This window comes from Erythrolamprus reginae, chromosome 5 (genome assembly GCF_031021105.1).
Source record: "Erythrolamprus reginae isolate rEryReg1 chromosome 5, rEryReg1.hap1, whole genome shotgun sequence".
Classification (NCBI taxonomy): domain Eukaryota; kingdom Metazoa; phylum Chordata; class Lepidosauria; order Squamata; family Dipsadidae; genus Erythrolamprus; species Erythrolamprus reginae.
Window position 1 is genome coordinate 76,677,390 of NC_091954.1, and position 13,341 is coordinate 76,690,730.

Consider the following 13,341-nt stretch of genomic DNA (forward strand, 5'->3'; position numbering starts at 1 on the left):
TAGTTGTTTTATTAATTGGATTGCTACATGCTGTTTTTATCATTGTTGTTAGCTGCCCCGAGTTTGCGGAGGGCGGCGGCATACAAATCCAATAAATAATAATAATAATTTGATTTGATTTGATTTGATTTGATTTGATTGGATTGGATTGGATTGGATTGGATTGGATTGGATTGGATTGGACTTGTATGCCACCCGTCTCCGTAGACTCAGGGCGGCTAACAACAATAATAAACAGCTTATGACAAATCTAATATTTAAAATAACTAAAAACCCTTATTAAAACCAAGCATGCACACAAACATACCATGCACAAATTGTATAGGCCTAGGGGGAAAGGAGTATCTCAATTCCCCAATTGTGCTTTGACTATAGAAATGAATGGAAAACCCCCAGGATGGGAAGAAGAACAAGACAAAAATTCTTTTCAGCAGAAAATTGCTTGTTCCATAATTCTAAGGAAATGTTGGCATCACAATTATCTCAGAGGTGAGTTCCTACCGGTTCTAACCAGATCTTTAGAACCGTTAGCAGTTTGGTGATGACATCACTGAGTCGGTTCTGTCGGTGTCTCCATGGGCGCGGTCATCTTGGATTTTGATCCTGTGTATGCGCAGAAGCTATTTTTTAAATTGCTGCGGGTACAGGCGCGTAGCACGACCCTGTGCAAATCAGCAGCAAAAAAAATCCAGAACCCAGCCCAAATTATCTTTGCAATGATCCATACGGAGCAGGAAATGAGACAGTCATTAATTGCTTCAGTCACACAGGAACTATTAAGGCCTGTGATTACGTATGGGAAGAAGGGGTTTTTTTGTTAATAGAAATGAAGTCCCTTCTCTTCTACAATGATGCAGCACTGATATATTATTATTATTATTATTATTATTATTATTATTATTATTATTATTGTTATTAATTAGATTTGTATGCCGCCCCTCTCCGAAGACACGGGGCGGCTCACAACAATAAAAACAATATTATAGCAAAACAAATCTAATATTAAAAGAAGCATATAAAACCCTATCATATATTTAAAAACCAAACAGCACATTCATACCAAACATGAAACAAAATATAAAGAAGCCTGGGGGGAAAGATGTCTCAACTCCCCCATGCCAGCGGCATAAGTGAGTTTTGAGTAATTTACGAAAGACAAGGAGGGTGGGGGCAGTTCTAATCTCCGGGGGAAGTTGATTCCAGAGGGCCGGGGCCGCCGCAGAGAAGGCTCTTCCCCTGGGCCCCGCCAAACGACATTGTTTAGTCAATGGGACCCGGAGAAGGCCAACTCTGTGGGACCTTATCGGCTGCTGGGATTCGTGCAAAGCTATAGCCTCCATCCCTTCCATGTTAATTAAGCCGCCCCGAGTCTTCGGAGAGGGGTGGCATACAAATCAAATCAAATCAAACCAAATCAAATCAAATCAAATCAAATCAATAAATAAAATTAAAATTGAATAAAATTGAATAAAATTAAATAAAATTAAATAAAATTAAATAAAATTAAATAAAATTAAATAAAATTAAATAAAATTAAATAAAATTAAATAAAATTAAATAAAATTAAATAAAATTAAATAAAATTAAATAAAATTAAATAAAATTAAATAAAATTAAATAAAATAAATAATTACAGCCCCTGTTTGCCTACCCCTGCTTTGTACAAGAACATTGATTGGAATGGATAGCAAAAGTATCAAGTCAGACCATAGCACTCACGGGATAAAGACTTCTTGAATATTGTTAATTACTTGCTTTCCCACCATGATGACAAGAAGTTCTTGAGCAAGTTCAATGAGGCAGCCACCTGGAGCACACTGGAGAAAAGAGAGAGAAAGGCTTTGAGGTATTTATTTATTTGATTTTTATGCCGCCCTTCTCTTTAGACTCAGGGCAGCTTACAACATGTTAGCAATAGCACTTTTTAACAGAGCCAGCCTATTGCCCCCACAATCCGGGTCCTCATTTTACCCACCTTGGAAGGATGGAAGGCTGAGTCAACCTTGAGCCGGTGATGGTTGGTTGCTAATGCAGTGTTTCCCAACCTTGGCAACTTGGAGATATTTGGACTTCAACTCCCAGAATCCCCCAGCCAACGAATACTGGCTGGGGAATTCTGGGAGTTGAAGTCCAAATATCTTCAGGTTGCCAAGGCTGGGAAACATTGGCCTAATGAACACTGCATACAATTAAGGTGACCAGATTTTAACATTGGTAAAGAGGGACACCATTGGCCGGGGAGTGGGGAGGGGATTGCAGGATTTGTGACAAAAAGCATCCTGTGGCCTAAAATAAGAAAATGAAAAGTGAAAGACCATAGCTCTTTCTATACCTATTATTTCTAGAATTATTATGTATTATTTTTATTATTTCTAGAATTTTGATGACTTAGCTGCCTGGCAGCAAGTTTTCCAAAGTCATGAGTTATCTTGAGAAATTAGTATGCCACTCCTTATTTTTTCAGTAAGTGCCCAGGTGCAGTAGCATAATTGCGCTGGACTCCGCTAGCACTGAGAGCCACAGGGGCAAGCACACGTCACTGTTCCACCTTAGCAGCCCACCTCTGCCCACACCCACACACGCTTTTGGCATGTGGGCCAAAAATGTTTCGCCATTACTGCTCTAGTCTAGAGGATTCCTCCACATTTGTTTAAGAACCCATCTCTTTCTCATCTCTTCTGAGATACCTGGTCTTGAAAGCTTAGAACTACGATGCCTAAAACACGATCTAAGTATTGCCCACAAGATCATATGCTGCAACGTTCTACCTGTCAATGACTACTTCAGCTTCAATCGCAGCAACACAAGAGCACGCAACAGATTCAAACTTAATATTAACCGCTCGAAACTTGACTGTAAAAAATATGACTTCAGCAACCGAGTTGTCGAAGCATGGAACTCATTACCTGATTCAGTAGTGTCAGTAGTAACCCCCAACATTTTTCCCTTAGACTATCCACGATTGATCTCTCCAGGTTCCTTAGAGGTCAGTAAGGGGTGTGCATAAGCGCACCAGTGTGCCTTTTGTCCCCTGTCCAATTGTCTCTCCTTATCTCATTTATCTTTTCTTCCTTTCAAATTTGTTCACCTATACTTTTATATCTTTTCTTCTATTCTTTTATTTACTTATATTATTACATATCTTTCTCTTCAATGTGTATTATGTATTGGACTAAATAAAATAAATAAATAAATAAATACTTACATCCTCATTGCGTATGCCCAGTAATTTATCATAGTGGCCTGGATAACCAACAAATCTGAAAGGGAAAAAGGAAAAGCACAAGGGCAAGAAATGAAAAATGTATTGGTTTTAGTTGTCCATTTGTTGATTCCAGGTACTAATATATTTGTTAGATGCAGCCTAACCTGTAACACTCATTCATTGTTATACTTTTTCTGAACAATAGATGGCAGACATTCTTCACTTTTCTCCATCTTTCTGTCACTATTATGAAGAATCCTGTTGAATTACTGTTATGAGATATTTAAGAACTTTATTTGAAATTATCCTCCCAGCTTAATAAAACGTCCAGTTTTCCCCCAAGCAGCAAGCTGTGAGACAAGTCCAAATCAACTTTTGTACACATTTATCAAGATTGTGCTCGCACCATCTGCAGATTTTGAGAAACTCTCAGTGGTCCAGCATTCTGTAGGAATAGCAGGATATATCAGGCAACATCTAGCTAAAATTGAATATATATGCCTAGTCTGGTTATTTAGAGAGACTATGTTGTATGTCCACCTTCTCATGAGCTTCATGGAACTTAAACCACACGACAAGCCTTTCCAGTGGTGGCCCCCATTTAATGGAACATTCTCTTCCCCTCCTCAGGTAATTGTATGGTAAAATAGCCATACAATCTATTTTGAAAAAGTCAAAATGGCAATATTTCATCAGATGTTTGGCTAGGCTAAATTAATGGCACGTCTGCTATACTAGTTTGAGTTTTGGTGGAGATTTTTACTGGTGATAAACACATGTATGTGTGTATATGTATATATGTTAAAAATTCTGTTACATTCAAGGCAGATTCTGTCAGGATTAGTATGAATTATAAATTCAAAATACTGTACACATATAGAAACAATTCTGATTATTTCTGATATATGAAAGATGTACAAGAAGTTAATTTTTTTGTAAACCACCCAGAGTTATTGAGAGTGATAAATATAAATTACCTAAATTATTGCATCCTTTAATGCCCTGAAAAAATGCTTGCCAAGCATGTAGGTATTTATTTTTAACCTAAATAAAACTTCCTTCCCTTCCTCCAATATATTAAAAGTTATTCTACAGTTTTCCTCAATATAACATCAGCAGGATGTGTTGAGCCTACAGTACCTATACTCCTGCTGTCTTGTGCTACCTGGGATGATGGATATTGTAATTCAAATGAAGTAAGTTTCCTCTATTACACAAGAAAACAATTTTACAAAATAAAATTTAAAAGGAGAGAAAATATTGTCTAAATTAAAGAAGGGAGCCAAGGCATTTTATAAAGTATGTCTTTCAAGTCTCACTACTACTAAGGAAATTCTTTCCCCTATGAATTAGGAAAATTCTTAAAACAAATTTTTGAAAAGTCTATTTCTACCTATCAGTCTGTCTGTCTCTCTGACTGACTGTCTATCATCTCTCTCTGTCTCTCTATCTCTGTCTCTGTCTCTCTCTCGCTCTCTCTGTCTCTATCTATCTATCTATCTATCTATCTATCTATCTATCTATCTATCTATCTATCTATCTATCTATCTATCCATCCATCCATCCATCCATCCATCCATCCATCCATCCATCCATCCATCCATCCATCCATCCATCCATCCATCTATCTATCTATCTATCTATCTATCTATCTAATCTGTCTATTGGTTTGTTTGGCACCAAAGTGACTTGCCTTAAGGAGTAGCTATAGAAATTAAATTTAATTTAATTTCAGTCAGAAAAAAAATAAAGAAATCAGTCAGAAAAAAAATAAAGAAATTTACCTGCCCTTAAAGAAGGCAATGTAGATCGGAGATGAATAGAAATTGATGAATTCAAAGATAAAGACTTTAAAAGTGAAGGCATCTTCAAATGCTGTCTGAGTGCGATGCATTTCTGTGACAGAAAAATGAATGCATCATTTCACGTTTCTCTAAACAATTCCTTATTTTTGTTATCTATTCCAGTGTTTCCCAACATTGGCAACTTGAAGATATTTGGACTTCAACTCCCAGAATTCCCCAGCCAGCGTTCGCTGGCTGGGGAATTCTGGGAGTTGAAGTCCAAATATCTTCAAGTTGCCAAGGTTGGGAAACACTGATCTATTCTTATCTGCCCTCACATCACTACAAAGATAAGTTGTGCATTGAAAAAATATTTTCATGTTAATATATAATATGGCTAAGTTGAAAAAGCAAGTAGGAATACATTCTGATTAAAGTTTTTGTTTTTGATTTTTACATTTTCTTCAAAACTGAAGTCTGACTTATTGGGGGAAAGGATGAGACTTCCTCTTGATGTACGAAACTTAAATGCAGATATCTTTCAAGAGATGCCTATATTCGAGTGGATGTCCTTGATCCTAGAATTCCCAGATGAAGCATCTATGCATGAGGGATTGAACAGCATTAGTTCTGGGCAAGGACAAAATATCTGCATATTGATACAATGAATATATGTGCAAAATATATGTCATGTATAATGCAGTTAAAAATTTAATATGGCGGTGACATTTGCCTAAGAATTTAGCACAAAAGTGTTTTGTCACAAATTATACTTTCTAATACAAAGATTATCAAATTTAGGCTACAAAAATCTATATGATTAGAGGATAATATCTAGAGTTAAATTTAATTTTTGTATCCTGGGTCTAGTGCCATATTGGCTCATTTTCTCAACATTCCAAGGAACAGATTAGGAGAGATAGATGATACCAAAAAATGTAAATTTTCCCTGCTTGATAGTGAAAATTATCCTCAAGTTTGTTGTTCATGAATTCATGAATTCATTAATTCATGAATTCATGAATTCATGAATTCATGAATTCATTAATTCATTAATTCATTAATTCACTCCGCGGACTGCATTGGCTACCGATCAGTTTCCGGGCACAATTCAAAGTGTTGGTTATGACCTATAGAGCCCTACATGGCACAGGGCCAGATTATCTCCGAAACCGCCTTCTGCCACACGAATCCCAGCGACCGGTGAGGTCCCACAGAGTAGGTCTCCTTAGGGTCCCGTCGACCAAACAATGTTGGTTGGCGGGACCTAGGGGAAGAGCCTTCTCTGTGGGAGCCCCGGCCCTCTGGAATCAACTCCCCCCAGAGATTCGCACTGCCCCCTCCCTCCTTGCCTTCCGAAAGAGCTTAAATACTCATCTTTGCCGCCAGGCTTGGGATTCTTAGATCTTCCCCTGACTACTGAATGCCTTAAATATGATTGCTGAATGTTTGGTTAATAAGTTTTTTTTTTTAGGTTAATCTTCTCTTTTAATTGTTTCTTATATTGTAGTACTAATTGGATTACTGTATATTACTGTTCTGTTTTTATATATGCTGTGAGCCGCTCCGAGTCCTCGGAGAGGGGTGGCATACAAATCCAATTAATTAATTAATTAATTAATTAAAGAAATAAATAAATAAATAAATTCATTCATTCATTCATTCATTCATTCATTCATTCATTGGATTTCTTTGCCACTCCTCTCCGAAAACTCAGGGCAGCTTACAACATATAATAAAAAACAATAAAATACAATGGTAAATCCAATTAATTAGCTAAATAGCTAACCTAAAATCCCTAATATTTTAAAAATCAATCGTACACTCAGACTTCAGCCACTCATAACATTCATCGGCCAGGTGGCCTAAGATCTAATTGCCCCCCCCAAAGCCTGGTGACCCAAATGAGTCTTAAGACTCTTATGGAAGGTGAGGAGAGTGAGGGCAATACGTATCTCTCAGGGGAGCTGATTCCAGAAGGCCGGTCCCCCCACAGAGAAGGCTCTTCCCCCAGGCCCCACCAGGCGACATTGTCTGGTTGACGGGATCTGGAGAAGGCCAACTCTGTGGGACCTAACCTGTTTCTGAGATTCGTACAGCAGAAGGCGGTCCCGCAAGTAAACTGGCAATTCACTAAGTAACTATTCAAAGTTATGACATCATTCCCCAAGTACTTATGACACAGTCTCAAAGTTACAAATGTTGCAGTGCCACAGCAGTTATTCATATGAATATTATTATATCTAATGTTTCTTATTACTAGTATCATGTATATGAATCATGACATACCTCCAATATGTACGTGACAAAACAAATAAATAAAAATAAATAAAATAAGATCTAGCAAGCTGTGTCCCCTCCAACCTCTCTGCTGCAGTTTCTTTGTCTGCGTCCCTGCAGGCTCTGGTCGTCTTTGCAAAACATTTTTGGCATGAAAAATGGAAGCCTGGAGGGTCGTGCATGCTCCTCCTGACCTCCATTCTTTGTGCCAAAAGCTTTTTGCAAAGACGACTGGAACCTGGTGAGATGCAATCAATGCAAAGTTTGATTGACTTTCCTCAAGGCTTTTGGCACAAAGAACTAAGGCCGGGAGCTAGGCTCGTCTAGCCTCCATTCTTTGCACCAAAACATTTTTCAAAGATGACCAGAGCCTGCAAGGAGACAGGCAAAGAAACCATGGCAGAGAAGCTGGAGAGGACACAGCTTGCTCTTTGGTGAAATGAAATGCTACCGGTTCCCACCGGTTCCTGAGAACTGGTAGCAACAGCGGCAGGTGGTTCGGAAAACTGGTAGCGGTGGCAGCAGGAGGTTCTGCCCACCCACCCAGTCCCAGCTTGCCTGCACTACTCCCCTCCTCCTGGGCCACAGTCTTGCCATGATTTGATTTGATTTGATTTGATTTGATTTGAATGCCGCCCCTCTCTGTAGACTTCCTTGTCTTCCATACAGCCACCATGTGAAGGCAGGCTGTGTGGAAGGCTCTGTGGAAGCATATTAGGGCCGGCCAGCCACAGGGAAGGGAGCTAGGAGCCTTCCCAGTGGTCCCCCATGCCTGCTTGCCTTTCAAGGTCAGCCTCCATCCTGCCCTGATCAGGATTGGCTGTGGGGCCCTTGGTGGAGATGTAACTGCTGCTTTGGAGTTGAGAGGGGCAGCAGTGGTGGCACTCTGGTACAGCAAGCAGATGTCCCAGCCAAGGCTGTACATGCGGTATGCATGTGCAGCAGTCCTGGGACATCCACCTGACATCCCGGAGTACATCCTGGTCTTCCCCAACTTGATACCTCATATGCACTTAAAACCTGAGCATTCAATTAGCGAATGGATTGAGCATTTCAGGCAGGGATCATGTTTAATATGATACCATTAACAAATTCCTTGAATTACAAATGCAATTGGCAGGCTCCATTACATTCTTAAGTCAGGGACTTACATGTAAATCAACCACTACTAGCCAAACTACAAATATTTTGGAGTCTCCACAAATTGTGTATAAATTTCTAGCGAACTAGAAATAGAGATATTTTTTTTTCAAAATGGGAATTTACTGCATTATAGAAATTTTATTTTTGCTTTAAATTTGTTGGTGATAAATGCATTTAATATGGGACTCAAAATGCCCTCGTTTCGATTACATCTCCTTAACTATCTTATTTCTATAAACAAAATCTAGTTTTACATTTTAGGAGCTAAGAGATAGGGCTGAAAGTGATGTTTTACTTAATGTCATAGAAACATATAAACATAGAAGTCTGACGGCAGAAAAAGACCTCATGGTCCATCTAGTCTGCCCTTATACTATTTTCTGTATTTTATCTTAGGATGGATATATGTTTATCCCAGGCATGTTTAAATTCAGTTACTGTGGATTTATCTACCACGTCTGCTGGAAGTTTATTCCAAGGATCTACCACTCTTTCAGTAAAATAATATTTTCTCATGTTGCTTTTGATCTTTCCCCCAACTAACTTCAGATTGTGTCCCCTTGTTCTTGTGTTCACTTTCCTATTAAAAACACTTCCCTCCTGGACCTTATTTAACCCTTTAACATATTTAAATGTTTCAATCATGTCCCCCCTTTTCCTTCTGTCCTCCAGACTATACAGATTGAGTTCATTAAGTCTTTCCTGATACGTTTTATGCTTAAGACCTTCCACCATTCTTGTCCAAGCCAATACAGTTTACTTACCCCACTTTGTAAGAAAAAGTGCAAATGCAATGTAAATTTTCGAGAGGAGGAGGATGAAAAGGAGATTCACTACTGAGCCTGTCAGACTAGCAATACGAGAAGCCTGGGGGGTAGAGGGGGGAGAAAAGAGTTAAAAAGAGCAAATGAAGTCCAATTGTAAAACCAGACCAAAAGGGATAGTCACATAGAGGTTTCTTACCGAAGATACAAGAAGGAAGTTTCCAGACCTGGATACAATTACAGCAATGATGGCCCGGTAAAGAATAATGGAAATCAGGAATATTATTACCACAGCAATCTGTAAACAGATAAAGAAGGACTAGTAATGTGCATTTGTTATATCACTCTTGCACTGTGGCCAGTGGAATTAAGTTGTCCTAATCTATATTCTTCATATGTGCTGAAATCTGATTCCCGCTGAACTCTGTTAAATATGGTGTGGTAGATGGAGGAATACTAGGTTGGTGAAGGTTAGACTTGAATTTGGAACAGAAAATACTAGTCTTCCTTAATATTCATACTATTTCCTCTAAATAAGCAATTCATCTGTCTACATACTGTAAATCCAAGATGTAAACACATATTAAGCCATAAAATATTTATATTTAGCTTAATATTATTGCAAACACACTTGTTATGGCTTGCATTATATCCAAATCAAGCCATTGTAGTTTATTCAACAAACCATAATAACATGGTTTCGCATTATGCATTAAGAGTTTATGGCTTGTACCTTACATTCTCTAAGCCAAGGTTAATTTTAACTATGGATTTTTAAATAAATCATAGTAGTTGGATTCACAAATAAATTTATGCTTTAAACTATGTTTGTACCTTTGCTTAGCCCAAACCAGTTTAATTATATTTTAATATTGCATTATAGATAATTGGATGAAGATGAAAAAACTTAAACAATTTTTGCTAAATACTGGGAAAGTGAAATTGTTTACGTGTCTATATATTATCTTAACTATAATTGATTGAAATTATTAATAGGAAATAGGAAAGATGTAAATAACAGTTGGTAAATATTCTAACAGAGGATTCTTTATTCCAGACTAAATATAGCCAAATAAGTTTTTATCACTTCAATCGAATCAAAGCTCGATGAATGCTCTAGGAGGCCATTTAGAAGAATGTGAGTTGGATTATTCCATTTCCTTCAATGCTCCTATAAAATGCATGAAAAAAAAATCAAGGGAGTGGATTAGACTCTTAGCATTTGTTCCCATATCATGCCTTTCATATTCCCTTTGATTACAATAGTTTAAGAGAATAGGGACATTTAGGGTTTATATTAATTCTTTTACATGATTTTTCAGATATAGGTGGCACAGCAGGTAGAGTGCTGTACTGCAGGCCACTGAAGCTGACTTGTAGATCTGAAGGTCAGCGGTTCAAATCTCATCACTGGCTCAAGGTTGACTCAGCCTTCCATCCTTCCGAGGTGGGTTAAATGAGGACCCGGATTGTGGGGGCAATAGCCTAGCTCTGTTAAAAAAAGTGCTATTGCTAACATGTTGTAAGCCGCCCTGAGTCTAAGGAGAAGGGCGGCATAAAAATTGAATGAATGAATAAATAAATAAATAAAGCCCATGAGCTGCAGAATTCTTGCCCGAAAGAAGATTGCTTTGCAAAATAAATTACGATTTATTTGGCATAGCAGAAGAAAGAGATCATATCTCAAGGTTTAGTTCCCTTGGGGTTTCCAACCTCCCTCACCATAATGATGATGACCATTGATCCAGTGAGTGTTCTGTTAAATCGAGTCCACTTTGGGAAATAGGGCTCCTCCTCTCCAGTAATTGGGTTTATAGTTGTCATGGGAGCCAAAGCAGCAAACTGGGGTCGTGGACGTTCCTATAACAGAAGGAATATGAATATTGTAATGTATGCTGGTTTGGACTTTGAGTTATACTAGAAGCCCTCTAAATTCAGTACCTCAATGTCCTCAAAATCCGAACAGTCCCAGGAGTATGTCAGGGTGGCATTCATTCGTTTCCAGTACTCAAGAAATGTGACTGCCCATAGAGACATGAAGATGCTGAAGAAAACAGTGCCACCATGGTCAAAGAGACGGCCAGCCTGGAAGAAAAAGGGAGAGAGTACTGGTATGCATATGCAAGATACCCAGAGAGAGAAGAGAACTGAGTCAAGCGAGCAAAGCTCTTCAATGCAGCGACTGGAGTCCCATATTTTGTCAACACATTGTTTTAACTATGAGCTTGCTGAATAGCTGTGTCCAACACACCAACTAATTAAACCTGTTACTCAACCCTAACATAGTATCCCAAGTCAAGTCGTTTTTAGTGACATGGGTGGCATAGAAATCTAATAATAAATAAAAATTTAGGAAGTCCAAAACAAGACACCATATTATGGCATAGTTGATTGAATCTACATAGTGTCTTGCTAACTACTGCATACCTTGTTCTTTCAATTATTTATTTCATACATTCTGTGAATGGGTGATAGAAATGGGCCTATAGCTCTTTGTAGTTTAGCCTCTAAAACTACAAGTAAGCCAAATATCCACAGTTGACCTATCCAGATTCCTAAGAGGTCAGTAAGGGGCGATTACAAGTTTATTTTATTTATTTATTTATTGGATTTGTATGCCACCCCTCTCCGTAGACTCGGGGCGGCTAACAACAATGATAAAAAACAGCATGTAACAATCCAATCCAATACTAAAATAACTAAAAAAACCCATATTATTAAACCAAACATACATACAGACATACCATGCATAAATTGTAAAGGCCTAGGGGGAAAGAATATCTCAGTTCCCCCATGCCTGATGGCAGAGGTGGGTTTTAAGAAGTTTACGAAAGGCAAGGAGGGTGGGGGCAATTCTAATCTCTGGGGGGAGTTGGTTCCAAAGGGCCGGGGCCGCCACAGAGAAGGCTCTTCTCCTGGGTGCCTTCTGTCCCCTGTCCTATTGCTCTCCTATATCTCCTATACCTTTCTTCTATTCCTATATCTCTTCTTCTATTCTTTCATTGATATGTTCTATTCCTATAACTTCTCTTCTATTCTTTCTTGGATATATTTTACTATGAGTATATTCTCTATAACCTTCCTCATGTATTTTACTATGTGTATACCCACTAAAACCCTCATTGTGTATTGGACAAAATCAATCAATCAAATAAATAAAAATTGACTTTGCCACAGAAATAGTTCACACATTGCCAGTGTTGCAACAAGTGCATATATTAGAATTGCTAAATGGATGGAACCTATATCATGCTGTTTTGGAAGAGATAGATAAAAGCATAAACTTTACAAACCAAAAACTGCAAACTTTACAAATAAACTACAAATGACCAATCATTCAAAGAAGGGACACTGAGGGGGAAAAGAGAGGAAAAGCCACATTAGTGTAGTTTAACTTAATTTTAAGCAATATATTAGAAAGGAACCAACAGATGAAAAGTTGTTTAAACAACCTCTTGTTAACAATGTTCTTGTGAGTTATCAATGAAAAAATGAAGAGGAAAAGACATACAGATTTGTTGATGGAGTAGCTATGCAACTTTATGTATAAACTTTGTATCTCTGCTTGAATAAGATATTGGGATTAATGGTCTCACTTAGAAACAGAAGAGCAGCAAGGGTGAATACAAAAACGACAGTTGCATTAGTTTCGTAAGTATGGCAGAGTTCTTGACTGAAAGGTAAATACATGACAGTGATAAAAATATGGGGATTGCAATATGGTTTGATCCCAGAGAGTGGTCTGCAGATCAGATTTTTATTCTTCAAAATGTCAATGAGAACTTTGTGGAGTTGATTATAAACTTGTTGATTTAGATAAAGCATCTGAAAAAATCATAACATTATAACCTCACCTGAAACATGGGGCAGACAGTAGATAGATTCCAATAAGGGCAGACTTTGCAAATTGGGCACATTTTGTATTTGTCACCACTGGAACAGATCTCCTGTCTAGTTCAGAAGGAGAGAAAAGAAAAGCGTGAGAAAAAAATAACTGCTATGAAACCAGATTCCTTCTCCCAGAACTATGCTATTGGTTTTGCTTGCTATGTGTTCTGTCTGGGTTCCCCCAGACGTCAACACCAACTAAAAAGAGTAGCCAGACACGCTGGTAAAAAGCAAAGTCATTTTATATCTTTGAAAACAAACACAGATAACAAAAACT

General features: G+C 38.0%; 1 protein-coding gene across 3 annotated transcripts in view; it reads right to left on the reverse strand.

Moving 5' to 3' along the window:
• ANO7 (anoctamin 7) overlaps positions 1-13,341 on the reverse strand; it is a 54,493-nt gene that overhangs the window by 16,074 nt on the left and 25,078 nt on the right. For all 3 annotated transcript variants that reach the window (XR_011559217.1, XM_070753227.1, XM_070753228.1), the window contains 8 exons: positions 13,031-13,127; positions 11,118-11,261; positions 10,899-11,036; positions 9,376-9,474; positions 9,177-9,279; positions 4,990-5,101; positions 3,206-3,260; positions 1,720-1,817 (listed from right to left, as the gene is read on the reverse strand). Coding sequence is in view for 2 of the 3 variants with exons in the window: in XM_070753227.1 (XP_070609328.1) it covers positions 1,720-1,817; positions 3,206-3,260; positions 4,990-5,101; positions 9,177-9,279; positions 9,376-9,474; positions 10,899-11,036; positions 11,118-11,261; positions 13,031-13,127 (846 nt within the window). In the remaining variant the exon portion in view is untranslated. The remainder of the gene's footprint in view (positions 1-1,719; positions 1,818-3,205; positions 3,261-4,989; positions 5,102-9,176; positions 9,280-9,375; positions 9,475-10,898; positions 11,037-11,117; positions 11,262-13,030; positions 13,128-13,341) is intronic.